This window comes from Rhinatrema bivittatum, chromosome 6 (assembly GCF_901001135.1).
Source record: "Rhinatrema bivittatum chromosome 6, aRhiBiv1.1, whole genome shotgun sequence".
NCBI classification, from domain to species: domain Eukaryota; kingdom Metazoa; phylum Chordata; class Amphibia; order Gymnophiona; family Rhinatrematidae; genus Rhinatrema; species Rhinatrema bivittatum.
In genome coordinates, this window is record NC_042620.1 from 19,749,955 (window position 1) to 19,772,256 (window position 22,302).

A 22,302-nucleotide genomic window follows, 5' to 3' on the forward strand; every position below is an offset into this window, starting at 1 on the left:
ATGTACTTCCCACCACGTGTTGATAGGAAGCTTCAGCTCCACATCTTCACCAGCAAAATTGATTCAAATGATTAAATTTAGCAAAATATAGGGGATATCTATAAGTCCAGGGTAAAAGACTAAACATCAATTCCCTATTTTTGTTACAAATTGATAACGTCTTGATAGAATTCTAGATAAAATGCCAATCCTCAATAGTTAAATTCAAGAAGAAATCAGAATTCCACTTGGAAACTAAAGCTTGACTGGTCACTGATTTGTATTTTCCATCATGTAAAAATAAAGTTGAAAAATAGTTTTACCCTGGGACTTCTTAAGAAGTCCATTACCTACTATTCATCAAGTTGACTTAGAAAATAGCCACTGCTATTACTGGCATCAGTAGCATGGGATATACTTAGTTTTTGAGTTCTGGCCAGGTACTTGAAGCCTGGATTGGGCACTGTTGGAAACAGGATGCAGGGCTTGATGGACCCTTGGTCTGACCCAGTATGGCATATTCTTAAAAAGGCAAGGGCATGTATGAAAAATGCTAACACAACCAGCCATGCTCTTTTGCGTAATTTAAATCTGATGCTGATGAGGGGAGATAGATTCAGTCTGGAGGCTAACATACTGCTCGTTTGGCATACCTGGGAACTCTCCTGATTTGGCCTGGAGATACCAGATTTCCAATACTGGAAATCTCCGGGTGCTGCAGCAAAACCAATCTGCTTGGACCCGGAAAGAAGAAAGAACATCATTGGTCTTGCATGGCAGAAAAAGGAGGAACTTGAGTGATTTCTACCATCTCTGGACCTTTTTAACTTCGCTTCCTTGTGACACCACCTGCTCCTGCACAGCCTGTTTTCTGTATCCAGCCACTTGCCCAACCCATCCTGTTTGCCTTGGCCAATCGACATTGCAATTTCCTGCCCGTGCATCAAACGAGGAGTAAGAAACAGGCAGCATCCACTTCCGCAGCACAGAAGGAAGAGGCTGCTGCTACAGGAGCCCAAGTTAGTCTGCTGTTACTAATGTGTTTTGAAAGGGGGGGAGAGAGAATGAATGAACATGTCTGTGTGAGTGAGTGTGTATGTGTGTAGGAAGAAGAGATCTGAGAGTGTATGTAGGTGAGTAGGAGAGAGCAATGATAGGGAGGATCAACGTGGTGGGGGTGTGGCACTTTATCTGGGAGGGTATATAGTCCAACAGGATAAAGATCATACAAGAGACTAAATGCTCAGTAGGATCTATATGGGTAAAAATCCCATGTGTTGGGTAAGAGTATAGTGATAGGAGTATACTACCGTCACCTGGACAAAATGGTCAGACAGATGATGAAATGCTAAGAGAAATCGGGGAAGCTAACCAATTTGGTTGTGCAATAATGGGAGATTTCAATTACTCCAATACTGGGTAAATGTAACATCAGGACTTGCTAGAGACACAAGGTTCCTGGGTATAATAAATGACTGCTTCATGGAGCAATTGGCTCAGGAACCAACAAGAGAGGGAGCTATTTTAGATTTAATTCTTAGTGGAACACAGGATTTGGTGAGAGAGGTAATGGTGGTGGGGCCACTTGGCAACAGTGATCATAACATGATCAAATTTAAACTAATAACTGGAAGGGGGACAATAAGTAAATCTGCAGCTCTAACACTAAACTTTCAAAAGGGAAACTTTGATAAAATGAGGAAAATAGAAAAAAACTGAACGGTGCAGCTGCAAAGGTTAAAAGTGTTCAACAGGCATGGACATTGTTTAAAAATACAATCCTAGAGGTGCAGTCCATATGTATTCCACACAGTAAGAAAGGTGGAAGGAAGGCAAAACGATTACCATCATGGTTAATAGGTGAGGTGAAAGAGGCTGTTTTAGCCTAAAACACATCTTCAAAAATTGGAAGAAGGATCCATCTGAAGAAAATAGGATAAAACATAAGCATTGTCAAGTTAAGTGTAAAACATTGATAAGACAGGCGAAGAGAGAATTTGAAATTAAGTTGGCCATAGAGGCAAAAACTCATAATAAAAACTTTTAAAAATACATCCAAAGCAAGAAACCGGTGAGGGCTTCGGTTGGACCATTAGATGACCGAGGGGTTAAAGGGGCTCTTAGGGAAGATAAGGCCATTGCAGAAAGACTAAATTAATTCTTTGCTTCCGTGTTTACTAATGAGGATGTTGGGGAGATACTAGTTCCGAAGATGGTTTTCAGGGGTGATGAGTCAGACGAACTGAACGAAATCACTGTGAACCTGGAGGATGTAGTAGGCAAGATTGACAAACTGGGGAGTAGCAAATCACCTGGACCAGATGGTATGCATCCTAGGGTACTGAAGGACTAAAAAATGAAATCTCTGATCTATTAGTTAAAATTTGTAACCTATCATTAAATTCATCCATTGTACCTGAAGACTGGAGGGTGGCCAATGTAAACCCAATATTTAAAAAAGGCTCCAGGGGTGATCGGGTCACTATAGACCAGTGAGCCTAACTTCAGTGCTGGGAAAAATAGTGGAAACTATTCTCAAGATCAAAATCGTAGAGCATATAGAAAGACATGATTTAATGGGACACAGTCAACATGGATTTACCCAAGGGAAGTCTTGCCTAACAAATCTGTTTCATTTTTTTGAAGGGGTTAATAAACATGTGGGTAAAGGTGAACCGGTAGATGTAGTGAATTTGGATTTTCAGAAGGTGTTTGATAAAGTCCCTCATGAGAGGCTTCTAAGAAAACTAAAAAGTCATGGGATAGGAGGCGATGTCCTTTCGTGGATTACAAACTGGTTAAAAGACAGGAAACAGAGAGTAGGATTAAATGGTCAATTTTCTCAGTGGAAAAGGGTAAACAGTGGAGTGCCTCAGGGATCTGTACATGGACCGGTGCTTGTCAGTATATATATATATATATATAAATGATCTGGAAAGGAATACAATGAGTGAGGTTATCAAATTTGTGGATGATACAAAATTATTCAGCACAGTTAAATAACAAGCGATTGTAGTACATTATAGGAGGATCTTGTAAGACTGGAAGGTTGGGCATCCAAATGGCAGATGAAATTTAATGTGGACAAGTGCAAGGTGTTGCATATAGGGAAAAATAACCCTTGCTGTAGTTACACGATGTTAGGTTCCATATTAGGAGCTACCACCCAGGAAAAAGATCTAGGCATCATAGTGGATAATACTATAAAATCGTCGGCTCAGTGTGCTACAGCAGTCAAAAAAGCAAACAATGTTGGGAATTATTAGGAAGGGAATGGTTAATAAAACGGAAAATGTCATAATGCCTCTATATTGCTCCATGGTGAGACCACACCTTGAATACTGTGTACAATTCTGGTTGCCGCATCTCAAAAAAGATATAGTTGTGTTGTAGAAGGTACAGAGAAGGACAACCAAAATGATAAAGGGGATGGAACAGCTCCCCTATGAGGAAAGGTTGAAGAGGGTAGGGCTGTTCAGCTTGGAGAAGAGACGGCTGAGGGGTGATATGATAGAGGTCTTTAAGAGCATGAGAGGTCTTGAACGAGTAGATGTGAATTGGTTTATTTACACGTTCGCATAATAGGAGTAGGGAGCAGTCCATGAAGTTAGCAAGTAGTACATTTACGACTATTCGGAGAAAATTCTTTTTCACCCAACGCACAATAAAGCTCTGGAATTTGTTGCCAGAGGATGTGGTTAGTGCAGTTAGTGTAGCTGGGTTCAAAAAAGGTTTGGATAAGTTCTTGAGAAGTCCATTAACGGCTATTAATCAAGTTTAGTTAGGGAATAGCCACTGCTATTAATTGCATCAGTAGCATGGGATCTTCTTAGTGTTTGGTTAAATGCCAGGTTCTTGTGACTTGGATTGGCCACTGTTGGAAACAGGATACTGGGCTTGATGGACCCTTGGTCTGACACAGCATGGCAATTTCTTATGTTCTTATGAGTGCAAGTGAGCATGGGTGTGAAAGTAAGTGGGTATGTGTGTATGGAAGAGGGAGAGATGTGTGGGTTGGTGGGAGAATGTCAGAAGTAAAAGTGTAAATGGATGCAAGAATGAGCAGTGTGAACATGTAAGAGTGTTTATGAGAGCAAATTTGTGAGGATCCAGTCCCACTGGCAGAAGCGGTGGCTGTCAGTGGGTTTGACAGCCGCCGCTTAATTTTACTGGCATCGGTTGTCGAGCCCGCTGACAGCCACGGTTTCCGAAACGGACACCGGCAAAATTGAGTATCTGTCTTCCAACCTGCGGGCAGATTTTTTTTTTTTAAGATTTTGTATTTTTTTGTATTTTTGGGCCCTCTGACTTAATATCACTATGATATTAAGTCGGAGGGTGTACAGAAAAGCATTTCTTTCTGCTTTTCTGTACACTTGCCTGGTGCTGAGAGTAAAATGTGCGGCTTGGCACATTTTTCACGCACTATTACCCCTTACTGTCGGGCATGTTTTTCACGCATTATTACCCCTTACTTTCGGGCCCATACAGTAAGATGTGCGGGAGAGCCAGTGAGCGCCCAGGCCACTCTCCTAGGTGTGTAATTCAGTAAATAAAAATATGCAAATAAGGGCTGTGGTAAAAGGAGGTGCTAGGGACACTAGCACATCCCTAGCTCCTTTTTGACAGAAGTGGCGGCCGTCAGCGGATTAGACAGCCGATGCTCAATTTTACCAGTGTTGGTTCTCGAACCCGCTGACAGACACGGGTTTGGAAAACAGACGCCGGCAACATTGAGCGACCATCTTCCAACCCATGGCCCCCGGGCAGGTTTTTTTTTTTTTATATATTTTTGGGGCCTTTGACTTAATATCGCTGATATTAAGTCGGAGGGTGTACAGAAAAGCAGTTTTTTTTCTGCTTTTCTGTGCATGTTCCCTATGCCCGCTTCACTGCATATTTTACTTTCTGTATTGCGTGTGAATAACTAATAGGCCCATCAACCATGTATTTGAATGTTGTGGGTGCTATTAGTTTCAGGGGGGGGTTGGCTATGCGTTTTTGATGAGCTATCCCCACTGTTGAAACAGGATGCTGGGCTTGATGGACCCGTAGTCTGCCACCTCGATATAAATTAGCTTTAAATAACAGAAATGTCTTCGGTGCAATATAGAAATTGTATCTACTCTCAGAACTGGTATTGTTTTAGATACTATTCAGTTATTGTGTTGGTTTGTTAAGGTTTTAATAGTTACATCAATAGTTTAATGGTATGTTATACTTTATGGGATGGTCCACAGTCTGTTCAGCCTGTTTTCCGTCAAAACTGTTATATGGATGTTAGTTTATTTAATACCTATTAAGAATGTCCATGTAAAGCCTGTTGCTAAGTTATTGTTTAATGTAAACCGCGGTGATGTATTTCCTTACGTACTGCGGTATATAAAAACCCTTAAATAAATAAATAAATGTTCTTACTGTATAAGAGGTAAAAACAGTGTGTCAAAAATGCGTCCAAACGGTGGTAACACTGCGTTCGGCCTGTGTATAAAAAATAATAATAGTGTGTGGAAAATGTGCATCCAAAATAGGGGCGAACGGTGCGCACCGTACTGAATCGGCCTGAAAGTCCTAGAGCTTCCAGCGCTCTCCCGCACTTCTTTCTGCGTTCAATATCTGCCTGTAGTCACAAAACGACTCCTTCCCCCTTCTCCGAAGCGAATGGGGTAGGAGCGCTCTTATAGCGAGTAAGCTTGCTAAAAGATGCTTGCTAAGGTGCAACAGGGGCGATGCCCAAAACCCAGCCGCAAACGCCTCAGCCCTGCGTGCGCTCCCAATACGGCGCTGGCACGAGAAAGCGAATCCTATGCGCTAAGAAGTAGGCGGAAGCCGGAAGTGCGGGAGGCGGAGCCGGAGCCCCGTGCAGAAGGCGATAGGCGGAGCCCGAGGCCCGTGCGCGACGCAATAGGTGGAAGCTGGAAGTATGAGGGCGGAGCCTGAGCCCCGTGCGCAAGGCAGTAGACGGAAGCCGGAAGTGCGGGGATACACTTGTTCGTCCGGGCCCCGAGTGGGGACTGCTGAGGCATGGGGAAGAAGGATAAAGGTAAGCGAAGGACGACTCTCCTGGTGGAGGAATAGTAAACAAATCCCACCGTCCGTCAGACTGTCCTCTCCTGAAAACAAAAAGCTGTAAAGACTTGCAACGGGTCCACGCATTAAGCTGCGATCCGGGGTATCTGTGAGGGTTTACAGGTGTTGCACGCATACAACTGTGGTGTCACATAGGTAGGGACCTTCGTTTTCGCTTTTTATTGTTCTTTATTTTTTTCAGGGTTTAATTTGACAAGAATAGAAACAAGAAAATCAGTTGTAAAAAGTTAATCATTTTTCAGGGTAAATATCGGAATTTATTTTGGTGCACAAAGCCAGAACAAAACGATATTAAGCAGATTCTCCCACCCTCCCACTTAGTAGCATTCCCAACTCTACCTCCATCCCAGGCCTCCCCTTACACTCCTAGTACAATAGCATTCATCCTTGCCTGTGGTGATGCCAGGCTTCCCCATTCTCCTGCAGCATGCTTATTGAGGCTCCACTGTTCTGCCGCACTGCACCTCCGCTTTCGAGCAGGGCCAAGGAGCATGTCAGAAAGTGCTTCTGGTGTAGACAGCCTGCTTGCCTTTGCGGCATCAAATGTTAGGAACTTTTGGCTCCTTGGGGGTGAGCAATGGTACCTTGAAACCCAACATGAGTGGCACTGGAGGGAGAGCACTTTTATTGCTGGGGAGTGCGACTTGAAATACAGCCTGGACTTTGGCCCATACTGGCTTCCAGCAGTGCTGGGGGCCTTGGAATGCTGCATCTGTAGCTCTGGAGCAGCTTTTTAATCATCCTAAAATTAGGGTGAATGTCAGTTTCAACTGATTGCCACCTTTGGAAAAATCTGGGAATATATGGGTGAAAATCAGTTCAAACTGAAAATAAAGGACCCTACACATAGGACAGTTTAAAAAATGCAGTGCAAAGCATGATAATTAAATTAAATGTATTTATTTATGTGGTTTTGTATACTGAAATTCGGTTGGGGTACCATCATCTCGCTTTACAGCATATAAACATTACAAAAAGTACAGTTTACAAGACAGTTTAGTTGAGTGATTGTAGTTTACAACAAGTATGATGGACTTTAGTTGGTTATAGATTACAATGAGTACAGTTGACCGCACATATTGCATATGGTAATTTAAAATCGTTGTATCAGGAGTCTCGATGGTAATTAGAAAATGTTGGGGGGGGGGGGGGGGGATCAGGAGTGGCAGAGGAGTGGTTGAGCAGATAGAGAAATTTAGTTAAAGGCTTGTTTGAAGAACCAGGTTTTCAGTAGTTTTTTTTAAACATTTTCGTGTTGGATTCTGTACGTAGAATGGGAGGCATAGAGTTCCATATCGATAGTGCCCTGGCTTTCATTGAAGCGAGGTGTGTAAGTTTGGGAGAAGGTGTGTGTATGGTCCCCTTGTAGGTCGATCTGATGGGTCTGTTAGAGGTGATGGAATAAAGGCAGTCATTCATCCAGAGGAAGTCCTGGGTGTATAGGGTTTTGTGGATGGGGAGCCAGTGGAGGTCTCTCAGTATGGGAGTAATATGATCCATGTTGTGCGAGTTTGTGAGGATTCTAGCCGCGGAGTTTTGTAATATCTGGAGAGGTTTAAGGTGGGAGTTGGGGAGGCTGAGCAAAAGGGAGTTACAGTAGTCGAGTTTAGAGAAGATGAGGGCCTGAAGGACTGTACGGAAATCATTGAGGTAAAGGAGAGGTTGAAGTTTTTTCAGTATGTGAAGCTTGTAGAAGCAGTCTTTAGCGGTTGTGTTTATGAATTTTTTTTAGGTTAAATTGGTTGTCTAGAATGACTCCTAGGTTTCAGGGATTTTGGGAGAGGAGTGGTGAGTGGGAGTTGAGTGCTGTATTAGCTACAAGGGAGCATGGTTAGCTGTGTGAGATGTAAAGGAGTTCAGTTTTGGAGGTGTTGAGGGACAGGTGGAGTGTGTTGAGGAGGTTGTTTATAGAGGCGAGGCAATTGTTCCATGTTTTTAATGCTTTGGGGATGGAATCCAAAATGGGAAGGAGGATTTGAACATCGTCTGCATAAAGGCAATGAATGAGTGAGGCCTAGATCAGTTAGTAATTTGCAAAGGGGTAACATATAAATGTTGAAAAGGGTGGAGGACAGGGAAGATCCTTGGGGTACTCCTGTGGGTGAATTGATGGAGTCTGAGGAATAGCTTCCAAGTTTAACCTTGAATTGTCTATTTTCTAGATAAGAGGAGAACCAATTGAGTGCTGTACCTGAGATTCCGATAATTTTTAGTTGGTGTAGCATGATTTCATGATTAACAGTGTCAAATGCTGCTGAAATATCCAGCATGGCTAGGAAGTAGGATTGGCCTTTGTCCATACCCTTGAGCAGTGTGTCTGAAAGGGTGATTAGTAAAGTTTCCATGTTGAAGTATTTATGGAAACCGAATTGTGATGAGGACAGGATATTGTGATTTTCAAGGTATTCAGAGAGACGTATGTTGACAACTTTTTCCATAATTTTAGCTAGAAAGGGTAGGTTGGAAATCGGACGAACGTTTGTGGGTTCAGACGGATCAAGATTGGCTTTTTTAAGGATAGGTTTTACAATGGCTTGTTTAAGAGAGCTTGGAACAGTGCCAGAGGTAAGTGAGCAGTTAATGATGTCAGCAAGGGGTTTGGCGATTACTTCAGGGATGGCCAATAACAGCTTAGAAGGGATAGTGTCAGAAGGGTGTGTAGCCGGTTTGAATTTCCTTAATAGGAATTCAATTTCTGTACTGGAGGTGGTCTCAATCTGATCCATGTGCGAGTTAGTGAGGATGGAAGGGAAGTTGTAGAGGGGGGAGAATGTTTATTTATTTATTTAGCATTCTTTTATATACCGAGGTATAGCAGACATTGCCTTCAATGTTGGGAAGCAAGAGATAATTTTGAGTATTTTATTGTTAAAAGAAATGTGCGAGGTCATTGCTTTTATTTTTGCATTCACTATGGTGGCGTTGGTTTACAGTTTTTGTGAGTGAGGAGACATGAGAAAAGGGTTTGGGATTAAATTGGAGGTCATGAATTTTTTGTGCATAAATGTCACGTTTAGCTTTCTGTGTGGAGTTTCTGTAGGCAGGTAATGAAGATTTATAAATGGTGAGATTAGAGTTGGAGGGTTCTTTGCGCCTTTTCTTTTTTTCTGAGGTCGCGTTTGAGATTTCTTAATTCAAGTTTGTATCAGGCTTTATTGTTAGTATGAGTGGGATTTATGGATTTCGAGATGAGGGGGCAGATCTTATTGGCCAGATCATTAGTGATTGTGTTCCAAGAGTGGAAGGCAGAGTCAGTATCTGATAAGTCAATGTTCTGTAGTGCTAGGTCATCGGGCGAGCAGGATTTTCTGAATTGAATAGTGATGGAGCGTAGGGGTGGAGGGGTAAAAGATTTTTTGGAGGAAAGCTTGGTTGTGATGAGATAGTGATCGGACCAGGGAACTGGAGTGCAAATGGGAGATTCTAGTGTGTGTAAAAGTTTGTTAGTTAGGATTAGATCTAGAGTGTGTCCTGATTTGTGTGTGGGTGCGTTTATTATTTGGTGTGATCCCATTGCTCCTGCAGCGGATAGGAAGAACAAACTTCTCTTCAGCCAGCAAACAAACCCTTCTCCTGGCATGTTGATGGCTTGGACACCATTCATTGCCAGAGGATGTGGCTAAGGCAGTTAGCATAGCTGGGTTTCAAAAAGGTTTGGACAAGTTCCTGGAGGAGGAGTCCATAAATTGCTATCAATCAAGTTGACATAGGAAATAGCCACTGTTTATTACCTGTATTAGTAGCATGGGCATCTATTTAATGACCTATTACTAGTAATTTTTAATCTATCATTAAAATAGTCCATTGTACCCAAGGATTGGAGGGTGACCAATGTAACTGATATTTAAAAAAGGCTCCAGGGGTGATCCAGGAAACTACAGATCAGTGAGCCTGACTTCAGTGCTGGGAAAAATTGTGTAAACAATTCTAAAGATGAAAATCACAGACTATATAGGTAGACATGGTTTAATGAGACACAGCCAGCATGGTTTTCCCCAAGGGAAGTCTTGCCTTACAAATCTACATTTTTTTGAAGGGGTTAATAAACGTGGATAAAGGTGAACCGGTAGATGTAGTGTATTTGGATTTTTAGAAGGCGTTTGACAAAGTTCCTCATGAGAGACTTCTAAGAAAATAAAAAGTCATGGGATAAGAGGCAATGTCCTTTCATGGATTACAAACTGGTTAAAAGACAGAAAACAGAGAGTAGGATTAATTAGTCTGTTTTCACAGAGGAAAAAAGTAAACAGTGGGGGTCTCACGGATTTGTACTTGGACCAGTGCTTTTTAATAATTTATAAATGATCTTGAAAGGGGTATAATGTGTGAAATTATCAAATTTGCAGATGACACAATTATTCCAAGTAATTAAATCACAAGCAGATTGAGATAAATTGCAGGAGGACCTTGCAAAACTGGAAGATTGGGGGTCCAAATGGCAGATGAAATTTAATGTGGACAAGTGCACAAATAACCCATGCTGTAGTTAGACGATGTTAGATTCCATATTAGGAGTTATTATCCAGGAAAAATATCTAGGCATCATAGTGGATAATGTAATGAAATTGTTGGCTCAGTGTGTTGTGGCAGTCAAAAAAGCAAACAGAATGTTAGGAATTATTATTTATTTATTTATTTGATGAGTTTTATATACCGTTATTCGGTTGAGCCATCATAACGGTTTACAAAAGTGTGCAATATCTTGTAACTGAGCATTAGTAAGAACAGTAAACAGATTCTTAACAAATGGGTAGCAGTACAGAAACATTTGAACCATTAAACAATATCAGAGAAATGGATATCAAATCCAGAATGAAATAATATTAGGATAGGGGGAAAAGGGTGAATTATGGGGTAAGCGATTGGGAGTTCAGTTGAAAGTCGGGATCATTAGATGATTGAAAGTCAGTGAGGAACTTGCGGAACATTATTGTTTTTAAGTCCTTTTTGAATGTTTTTAGGTCGTGTTGAATTCGTAAGAAGTAGGGTATTCCACATTTTGGGTGAGGCAATTGAGAAGGCTCTTTCTCTTGTGGTTGCCAGATGTGTATCTTTGACAGGGGGAATGTTTAGGTAACCAGAGTTATTGGATCGTAGGTTTCTTGCAGGCTTTTGAGGGATTATGTTTAGTGAGTTAAGACCTTGATTATCATTATTTAGGATTTTGTGGATTATAGTCATTGATTTGTATGCAACACGTGCGTTGATGGGTAGCCAGTGAAGTGCTGTCAGAATTGGTGTGATGTGTTCACTTCTTTTTGTACCAGTTAGGACTCTGGCAGCTGAGTTTTGTTAGATTTGGAGTGGCTTGAGGGCTGAGAGAGGTAATCCAATTAGTAAGGAGTTGCAGTAGTCAAAGGTGGAGAAGATAAGGAGTTGGAGTACAGTTCTGAAATCGTGGGGGTTGAGGAATGGTTTTAGGTGTCTTAGGGTAAGGAGTCTGTGGTAACCTTCTTTTGTTTTGTTTGTGATGTGGTTCTTGTAAGAAAGCTCATTATCAATGGTAATTCCAAGGTTTCTGGTATAATTGGTAGGGAGTATAGTTATGGTATGTTTGTCAGGAATTGTCAGGGGGTGGCAGAGATGGATTAGGTTTTTTGTCCATGAGTAATATTTGGAAAAGAATGGTTAATAAAACAGAAAATGTCATAATGCCTCTATAATCGCTCCATGGTGAGACCACACCTTGATTACTGTGTATAATTCTGGTCACCGCATCTCAAAAAAGATATAGTTGCAATGGAGAAAGTACAGAGAAGGCGACCAAAATAACAGGCATGGAGCGGCTTCCCTATGAAGAAAGGGTAAAGAGGTTAGGGCTGTTATGAGAAAAAATTTACCAAGAGAGCACAACAGTATACAAGGAGACAGGTATTTCTTTATAATTAACTCTTTATTGTCCTACTTGCACATGGGAAGTCAGTAAGATGCTGACTCCGAAATGACATGATGTGTGCAGATTTTTAAATAGTTTCTTCACAGTAGCAAGCAATTAATTAGAAGACGAGCACATTCCTAAAACTTCTCTGGGAAAGCTACAGTAGCCTTGAAAATGTCTTGTGGGAGATTAGGTTTACAGTCTTCCTTTAATTACATTTCTGTAGCTATTGCTCCTGCTACATCTCGGGCCCCATAGTTTGCAAAAGTTAAAGTCAACAATATATTTTACCCTGACACTCTTTATTAAAAAGGATCAGACCATTTTAACCATTTCAGTCCCTCCTTGGGGCCCAGAATAGTGGGAGGTGACCCTTGGGGATTTCTAGTATATGGCTTATTGTGCATAATCTACCAAACTTCTCATCTTGGGAAGCATTCTGGGGTACTGCAAGAGTCGCTGAGAGCATTATTTTGGGGTTGCTTCTTTTGCATACCATTAATATACATTGAACTGATATACACACAAAATGAGAAAAAATATAAGCACAGTAACAAACCTCATTATTAATATAGGGATAGCAAGAAGTTAATAAACTGACAGACCCTTCGTTTGTTCGTAAGTAACATATCTAAAGCCATACAATTCCTTTAAGAGAGAGAATTTCTTTTTGCATTAATTCTGTTGTCTCATTCATAGTGACGTCCACAGTAACTGATTTTTTAAAAGTACTCCATTTTAAAAACTCCTACACCAGGAAAAATGAAACCGGTCATTAATCAAATGAAAATCAAGCAGGGGCCTTGCCTTTTCTCCCAGAAGTAAACCAGCTCTGATAATGATTGTTCAAGGAAAACAAAGGAATAGCATATCCAAAAGAAAACTGAGCAGTGGTCTTAAAGAAAATGTCTTTATTGCTCCCCGTGGTGCAAAAAACCACAGTCCTGAAGTGTCATAGACAGGTGATTTGCTGTAATACCCTCTAAACCTCAGAGGTGGCAAAGTAAATGTTTGAAACATTTCCTCCGCTGGCAACAGGGAGGCCAAACACCGTGCAGCCTTGTGCTTCGATGTCAGCCTCGGCAAGCAGGAACACGGGGGAAGGGATATATTCACCATGTGGGTTAGAGGTATAATTAGCAGTACATTTCAGCTTGTGTTCATAACCCGTGGAACATGTCCCTTGGAAGGGTTTTCCAGCCTCCATAGGGGCACAACTGACAAACAGAATGTACTAAACTGTTAACCCCACCATAATCACAGCGAGGCAGATGGAGGATCAGTGGGGCAGTTAGGTGAGTGGTCCCACAGTGTGAGGGATGTGCTTCATTCAGGTAGTGCCACCATTTTATTGTCCGCTTGATACAAATGGACAGTCACGTTTAGTTCATGATCAAAGCATACATGTACAAAATTCCTTCACGGAAGGATTCATTCTTGCTCCCTGTCGTCATGTGCAAAGGCTAGAATGGGTGAGTAAATCAGCAGTAGGTGGCTCGGCTGAGGATGGAGGACTCATTAAATGGAATTGGAGCAAATCCAGAGCCATCCGGTTTCAAATGGTAACATAGCCAGCAATTGAAAAGGTTCAGAGACTCCTGTAATGTCGGGTAAGTCTGCACACGTGGTCCCAGATATGGCCTTGCTACCACGGAGTGCAGGCAGATTAGGAGAGGAAGCAGTAGCATATCTCAGATCAGAATAAGTCTATAGCCAAGGTATCAAAGGCCCAGGAGCACAAGGTAAATGATTAGGTGCTTCCTGTCAACTCAGCACTGAAAGCTTTCTTACAGTGTGGAAGATGTACCCACGTCGAATGTCCTTCTCGTTTCACAGCAGAATGTGACGTTAACAGTACCTGAAAGGGCCCCTCTCCATCTGAATCCCACAAAAGTCTTTTGTTGAAAAATCTTCAGCAAAACAAATTCCCTGTACGTACCCAGATCAGTCCAGACTCCTGAGCTTTGCCTTCCTTCCAGCAGATTGAGACGGAGGACGTTTTGCTGACGCTGCCCCATAACCCCGAGTGCCACCTGCAGTCCTTCAGTATTTCTCTGTCTTCAGCAGATGGTAGAGGTGCAAAACCTGCAGTTCTCAACCTGTTTAAACAAAAAAAAAGAAGATTGGAGGATTTCCTCCCAGGAGGTTGGCAGGTTCTGGTGGGTTCATCCCGCCTGGTTTTGAGGTGGACGAGCTCAGTGGTTGCTCAGTCCTTCCATGCGGAGGCATAAAGCTGGTGGATCCAGTTCCCTCGCCTCCAGGAGGAGTAGTGGAGCCTGCTGCCACTCTTCATATCAGGGAAGTCATTTTTTGTCTCTTTAGTAAAGTTTAAAAGAGACCCTTTTTTTTTTTCTTCCTTTTCGGCGGGGCTGACATCGGACAGGCGCTCAGCTCCAGCTCCTCTCGTGGGTGCTTTTCCTAAGGCGTGCGCTGCGCAGTCGGAGTAGGGCTGTAGCATGCTGCGCGGTAACAGGTGCCCCGCAAGTGAGGAGATGAGTGCGCACCTTTCTCGAACCGGCCAGCATTCCCGGTGCCTCTCTGGGAGAGAGGGCACTTTGGGAGCGATTGCAGCGGCTTCAGCAAAGCAGTGCGGGCCTGGGAGGTCTTTGGTTGTGTCAGGGGAAGCAGCGGCTCCATTCCCGGTGAGTATGGGAATGGTGGCCATCTTTGATTCTTTCGTGGCTGCTTCAGAGTTTGCGGAGGGGGGGGGGGGGGGGGGGGGGGGGGGGGGAGGCGAATCTCCCTCCACTACTGTCACCGGCCAACTTGAGCCCCGAGGAGGCCCAGGGGGCACTCGGAGAAGGATGAGGACCTCCGTGGGGAGGGCTCTGATTATTCTTCCACCTTCACAGTCACTCATCAGTGCATGGTTCAGAGAAATGTATCCTTGAAGGATACTAGTGAAACAGGAGAGTTAGGGCATCCCAACAGAGAGGTTCCAATAAAAGCAAACGTAGTCTATGTGCCTATAAGTAAAAAAATCATGGAAGCTAAAGATTTCCAAATTATCCCCAACAACTGAAAAGCAGGTTGTTAATACAAACAAAAAACACACTTTGAAATGTCTGTATGCCAATGCCAGAAGTCTAAGAAGTAAGATGGGAGAGTTAGTGTATAGCAGCAAATGATGAGATTGACATAATTGGCATAACAGATACTTTGTGGAAGGAGGATAACCAATGGGACAGTGTTATATCAGGGTACAAATTATTTCGCAATGATAGGGAGGATCAACTTGGTGGGGGTGTGGCACTTTATGTCCGGGAGGGTGTAGAGTCCAACAGGATAAAGATCATACAAGAGACTAAATGCTCAGTAGAATCTATAAGGGTAGAAATTCCATGTGTGTTGGGTAAGAGTATAGTGATAGGAGTATACTACCATCCACCTGGACAAAATGGTCAGACAGATGATGAAATGCTAAGAGAAATCAGGGAAGCAAACCAAATTGGCAGTGCAATAATAATGGGAGATTTCAGTTACCCAAAAACACAACAGAGCACTGCTGCACTTAACCAATAGCATCCAAAACAAAAGTGCAGAGAGGAATGTTCAATCCCAAGAATTTCAATGCAGTTTGTTGAAAAGCAGAAATTATTTATTGTTTATATATGGCAACTCCACTGATTTGTAAGGCAGACATCTTAAACGCGTCCCCCGACACGGTCCCGTGTTTCGCCTCGGGCTGCATCGGGAGGGAGCACAAGGAATTCAAAGTAAAGGCTGTAAATAAATCTACCTTATAAATGGCCTGTGACCGACGGCCCGCAAATGCGCAGTAGAGACCAGCTCTACCGCGCATGTGCGGGCGAGCACGTCGCTCTGAGGCAGCTTCAGAAAGAAAAAAAAATGGCGGCGTCCAGTGGCAGCAGCGGCGACGGCGGTAGCGGGCGGTAGCGAGGGAGGGAGAAGAGAGAGGGAGGGATGGACTGAGTGGGAGGGAGGGACGGAGAGAGAGAGTGGGAGGGAGGGACTGAGTGGGAGGGAGGGACTGAGTGGGAGGGAGGGACTGAGTGGGAGGGAGGGACTGAGTGGGAGGGGGGGACTGAGTGGGAGGGGGGGGGGACTGAGTGAGGGGGGGGGACTGAGGGAGGGAGTGGGACTGGGAGAGAGAGGGAGGGAGTGGGACTGGGAGAGAGAGGGAGGGAGTGGGACTGGGAGAAGACGGAGGGAGTGGGGACTGAGTGAGAGGGAGGGGGGAGGGAGTGACTGAGTGGGAGGGAGGGATTGAGTGAGGGGGAGGGACTGAGGGAGGGAGTGGGACTGAGGGAGAGGACGGAGGGAGTGGGGACTGAGTGAGAGTGAGTGGGACTGAGTGAGTGAGAGGGAGGGAGAGAGGGGGGAGGGAGTGAGTGAGACTGAGTGGGAGGGAGGGACTGAGTGATAGGAGAGGGAGGGTGGGGAGGAGTGGGTGAGGGAGGGGAGAGAGAAAGAGGGGGAGGTGAGAGACAGAGGGATGTAGCCCGTTTTAACGGGCTTAACGGCTTGTATATATATAAATCAGGATAAAATAATGGACAGTGCCGAAAAAACATTCTCAATTAACGCAAGTATAAAGGAACAGCATACCTGACAGAAGAATGAATTCACATATGGCAGGGAGCGCAGTTACCCTAAACACTGACAGGTATTTGAACCCAGCAGAGAAGGCGCCAAGCTCCAGGTGATCAGATCATGTGATTCAGGGGAACCAATCCAATTGTTCCCTGTACCTGGAGTGCACCTAGCAGTCGCACAACCAGACACTACACACTTAATCTTGATTAGGTGAACACTGGTATATGTAGGCAAAACTTCCCGCATGGTGAAAACCCGAATGATAGAACATTGTTCTAATATTCGCCATGCCAGGGAGAATGAACCCTTAGTGGAGCATTGGGTGCAGAAATCACATACAATTTCAGATCTCTTTTACTGTGTACTGGAAGTTGTCCCCCGGTCTCCTCATGGTGGCAATTATGCTGAGCAGTTGGGCCATATAGAACAAAGATGGATATTCACCCTCGATACAGTAATCCCTAAAGGTCTTAATCGGGAAATAGAGTGGTTTCTGTTCACCTAATCAAGATTAAGTGTGTAGTGTCTGGTTGTGCGACTGCTAGGTGCGCTCCAGGTACAGGGAACAATTGGATTGGTTCCCCTGAATCACATGATCTGTTCACCTGGAGCTTGGCGCCTTCTCTGCTGGGTTCAAATACCTGTCAGTGTTTAGGGTAACTGCGCTCCCTGCCATATGTGAATTCATTCTTCTGTCAGGTATGCTGTTCCTTTATACTTTAGTTAATTGAGAATGTTTTTCGGCACTAAGTCCATTATTTTATCCTGATTTATATATATATTTATTTACAGCCTTTACTTTGAATTCCTTGTGCTCCCTCCCGATGCAGCCCGAGGCGAAATACGGGACCGTGTCGGGGGACGCGTTTTAAGATGTCTGCCTTATAAATCAGTGGAGTTGCCATATATAAACAATAAATAATTTCTGCTTTTCAACAAACTGCATTGAAATTCTTGGGATTGAACATTCCTCTCTGCACTTTTGTTTTGGATAAGATTTCAGTTACCCCCAATATTGACTGGGTAAATGTAACATCAGGACTTGCTAGAGACATAAAGTTCCTGGATGTAATAAATGAATGCTTCATGGAGCAATTGGTTCAGGAACCAACAATAGAGGGAGCTATTTTAGATTTAATTCTTAGTGGAATGCAGGATTTGGTGAGAGAGGTAATGGTGGTGGAGCCACTTGGCAACAGTGATCATAACATGATCAAATTTAAACTAATAACTGGAAGGGGGACTATAAGTACATCTGCAGCTCTAACACTAAACTTTCAAAAGGGAAACTTTGATAAAATGAGCATTGTTTAAAAACACAATCCTAGAGGTGCAGCCCAGATGTATTCCACGCATTAAGAAAGGTGGAAGGAAGGCAAAACTATTACCATCATGGTTAAAAGGTGAGGTGAAAGAGGCTGTTTTGCCAAAAAAAAAATCCTTCAAAATTGACAGAAGGATCCATCTGAAGAAAATAGGATAAAACATAAGCATTGTCAAGTTAAGTGTAAAACATTGATAAAACAGGCGCCGAGAGAATTTGAAATGAAGTTGGTCATAGAGGCAAAAACTCATAATAAAAGCTTTTTAAAATATATATCTGAAGCAAGAAACCTCTGAGGGAGTGGGTTGGATCATTAGATGACCTAGGGGTTAAAGGGGCTCTTAGGGAAGATAAGGCCATTGCAGAAAGACTAAATGAATTCTTTTGCTTCCGTGTTTACTACTGAGGATGTTGGGGAGATACCTGTTCCTGAGATGGTTTTCAGGGGTGTTGAGTCAGACGAACTGAACCAAATCACTGTGAACCTGGAAGATGTAGTAGGCCAGATTGACAGACTAAAGAGTAGCAAATCACCTGGACCGGATGGTATGCATCTTAGGGTACTGAAGGAATTAAAAAATGAAATTTCTGATCTATTAGTTAAAATTTTTAACCTATCATTAAAATCATCCATTGTACCTGAAGACTGGAGGGTCACCATTGTAACCCCAATATTTAAAAAGGGCTCCAGGGGTAATCCGGGTAATTATAGATCAGTGAGCCTGACTTCAGAGCCGGGAAAAATAGTGGAAACTATTCTAAAGATCAAAATCATAGAGCATATAGAAAGACATGGTTTAATGGAACACAGTCAACATGGATTTACCCAAGGGAAGTCTTGCCTAACAAATCTGCTTCATTTCTTTGAAGGGTTTAATAAACATGTGGATAAAGGTGAACTGGTAGATAGATGGAGTGTATTTTGATTTTCAGAAGGCGTTTGACAAGCCTCATGAGAGGCTTTTAAGAAAAGTAAAAAGTCATGGGATAGGAGGTGCTGTCCTTTCGTGAATTACAAACTGGTTAAAAGACAGGAAACAGAGAGTAGGATTAAATGGTCAATTTTCTCAGTGGAAAAGGGTAAACAGTGTGTGTGTGTGTGTATATGTATATATATATATATATATATATGATCTGGAAAGGAATACAACAAGTGAGGTTATCAAATTTGCAGATACAAAATTATTCAGAGTAGTTAAATCACAAGCAGATTGTGATGCATTACAGGTGGACCTTGCAAGACTGGAAGATTGGGCATCCAAATGGCAGATGAAATTTAATGTGGACAAGTGCAAGGTGTTGCATATAGGGACAAATAACCCTTCATGTAGTTACACGATGTTAGGTTCCATATTAGGAGCTACTAACCAGGAAAAAGATCTAGGCATCATAGTGGATAATACTTGAAAATCGTCGGCTCAGTGTGCTGCAGCAGTCAAAAAAGCAAACAGAATGTTAGGAATTATTAGGAAGGGAATGGTTAATAAAAGGGAAAATGTTATAATGCCTCTGTATCGCTCCATGGTGAGACCGCACCTTGAGTACTGTGTACAATTCTGGTCGCCTCATCTCAAAAAAGATATAGTTGTGATGGAGAAGGTACAGAGAAGGGCAACCAAAATGATAAAGGGGATGGAACAGTTCCCCTATGAGGAAAGGCTGAAGAGGTTAGAGCTGTTCAGCTTGGAGAAGAGACGGCTGAGGGGGGATATGATAGAGGTCTTTAAGATCATGAGAGTTCTTGAACGAGTAGATGTGACTCGGTTATTTACACTTTTGGATAATAGAAGGACTAGGGGGCATCCCATGAAGTTAGCAAGTAGCACATTTAAGACTAATCGGAGAAAGTTCTTTTTCACTCAACGCACAATTAAACTCTGGAATTTGTTGCCAGAGGATGTGGTTAGTGCAGTTAGTGTAGCTGGGTTCAAAAAAGGATTGGGTAAGTTATTGGAGGAGAAGTCCATTAACGGCTATTAATCAAGTTTACTTAGGGAATAGCCACTGCTATTAATTGCATCAGTAGCATGGGATCTTCTTAGTGTTTGGGTAATTGCCAGGTTCTTGTGGCCTGGTTTGGCCTCTGTTGGAAAACAGGATGCTGGGCTTCATGGACCCTTGATCTGACCCAGCATGGCAATTTCTTATGTTCTCATCAGATTTCGTTCTCTTGCTACACAAAGTTTATCTGGCCCGGAAGGCCGCAGGGCGGCATGCTTCCACACAGGGTGTGTTGGAAGGTCTGCAGCCCAAGAAGAAGTCTGGGCTTTCAGGGACGTCTGGGGCTAGCAGGGTTTGGTGAGTCTTGGGGTTGCCTGTGCAGGGGGCTGCTAAAGATGATTTTTCTGATTCCGAACATGGGGCCCATCTGGAGAAAGCCCTTCAGAGGCAGATCCTTCCCTGAGGGGCCGGGGAAGATCCCGGCTCTGGGGCAGGATGATCCGAAGGTGATTTGTCTGTTTCACAGAGAAGAGTTGGGACTCCTGACCCTCTATGTCCTTGTGGAGTTGGGCATAAAGGTTCCACAGTAGAAGTCCGAACAGAAGGACGTGGATCCGGTCATGGATGGCTTACGGGGTCCAGCGAAGGCTTTTCTGTTCCATAAGTCAGTTAAAAAGTTGGTGTTCAGGGAGCGGGGTACTCCGGAGAGACTGGCTTGAAGGTGGATAGAGCAATAGACAATGTATATCCTTTGCCTGAGGACACGCTGGAACTTTTGAGAGTCCCGAAGGTGGATGCCTCCGTCTTGGCAGTTACTAAGAAGACAACTATTCTGATGGATGGATTTGCAGGACAGAAAGCTCGAGGTCTGTCTGAAAAAGATTTTTGAGGTGTCTGCTCTTGGCATCCGTGCTGTGGTGTGCAGCAGTTTTATGCTTCAGGCTGGGCTGCGATGGGTGCAGCAGTTTCAGGCTGACAAGGCCATGTCTGCCTCTGAGTCCCAGGCGGAGCGGCTGGGTCGCTTATGGAGCCGATGCGGTTTTTGGCCTCATTAGGACTTCCTCCAGAACGATGATGTCGGATGCTTTGGCCAGGAGACGTCTTTGGTTACGTAACTGGTCGGCAGACCTTTCATCTAAGTCTCAGGAGCATTGCTTTTCAAGGAGAAGCTGATAAAGCATCTGGGGGAGAATAAATTACTTGAAGATGAGCCTAAAGGGCCAAAATGTTCTTTTCCTTTGCATTCTCGGCAAGGTAGGGCTTCAGGAGACGCCCGGAGGCAGGCCTCGGGGAGGCCGCAGTCCTGGACCCAGTCCTTTCGAGGCCAAAAGCCGAACAGGGTTGGCTTTAGCCAGGGTAGAGGCGGCGCCAAATTTGCCTAATGAAACGAGGCTGGTCCACTCCTCGGTCCCAGTCATAGGGGGGTCTGTTGACTCTTTCACCTTGGTGACCCTGGTATTTTGTTTAACATTTCCTGTACTTCCCCTATTTTGTGAGGGTTAAAATTTCATGCCGCTTCCTTATTCCCTTCGGTCTCCGGTAGGAAGCATAGTAATTCTGCAACCCAAGAAACCTGCTTGGATACTTCTGCTTGCCTTCCTTGGGAGGCAGAGTACATCCTGATTTACAAAGCAAATAGCACCCCAATAGATTAACCAGGACTGTGGGGGAGATGAGAGAAGTGTGCTGTAATTCCCTTGGCCCCAAATTAACTCGAATTCAGGGCATGCCAAAACGTGGGGGTATTTCCTACTCCGACTACAGTTACCGCCCATTGGGGGAGAGCCTGGGCTTGTCCAGTGGATCAAGTGGCTCCTTCTTGTATTCCTGTCGTGGGCTCAGTGCCCATGCTCTCATTCCTTAACTTGTTCAGCTCCCCGTGCACTGTTGCATTTTCTTTCCTAATTCCCCATGAAGGGAGGTCTTTAGAGACTGTAATTTACTTTTATCTGTCTCCACAAACAAACAACTCCACCAAGGCGGAGATCGTACAAAATGTTTTTTTGCTTTCTCTAACACTTAGAAACTCTTTCCTAAATTGAAGCTGGGAATATCCCCTTAGTGGCACGGTGCCAGTCAGACACATACTTACTGTTTCTGGTCCTTAAGTTTTCCACATGTAATGAGCCAGCATTTTTTTTTTTTTTTTAAGCAGGGACTCCAGGATTTCTTTGCTGGGTAAGTCCCCCATTCTCAGCAATATGCGCACTCTCTTTCGTATCACAGATACATGCACATTTCATCCAGGACCTCTCAGGCAGGAATCCTTATTTTCACCCCCACAACCAGGGTTTTCTCTCCCATCCAATTTACCTCGGCTGTATCAAGCCTTAATCTCTCAATCAAAACCGCACTTAATTTAAAAAAAAACCATGCCAGTCTCCATGTTATGGTTCAGAAATAGAAAGTAACAGTTCCCTTGGAGGTCCACGCCAGTGCAATACAAATGGTACTGCAGAAAATCTAATTCCGTCGAGAAAAAAAACCAAATACCTCCTGGGGAGCAGGTGTTACATTAGGATCAAAAAAAGGT

The 22,302-nt window shown here is 43.5% G+C and overlaps 1 protein-coding gene across 1 annotated transcript in view; it reads left to right on the plus strand.

Annotated features, from left to right (window-relative positions):
* The first annotated feature begins 5,900 nt into the window (after window positions 1-5,900).
* The window catches only part of ERCC3 (ERCC excision repair 3, TFIIH core complex helicase subunit), an 86,976-nt gene continuing 70,574 nt past the window's right edge, over window positions 5,901-22,302 (plus strand). The window contains 1 exon segment of the mRNA XM_029605133.1: window positions 5,901-6,022. Coding sequence (XP_029460993.1) covers window positions 5,903-6,022 — 120 coding nt within the window. The 5' untranslated portion in view covers window positions 5,901-5,902.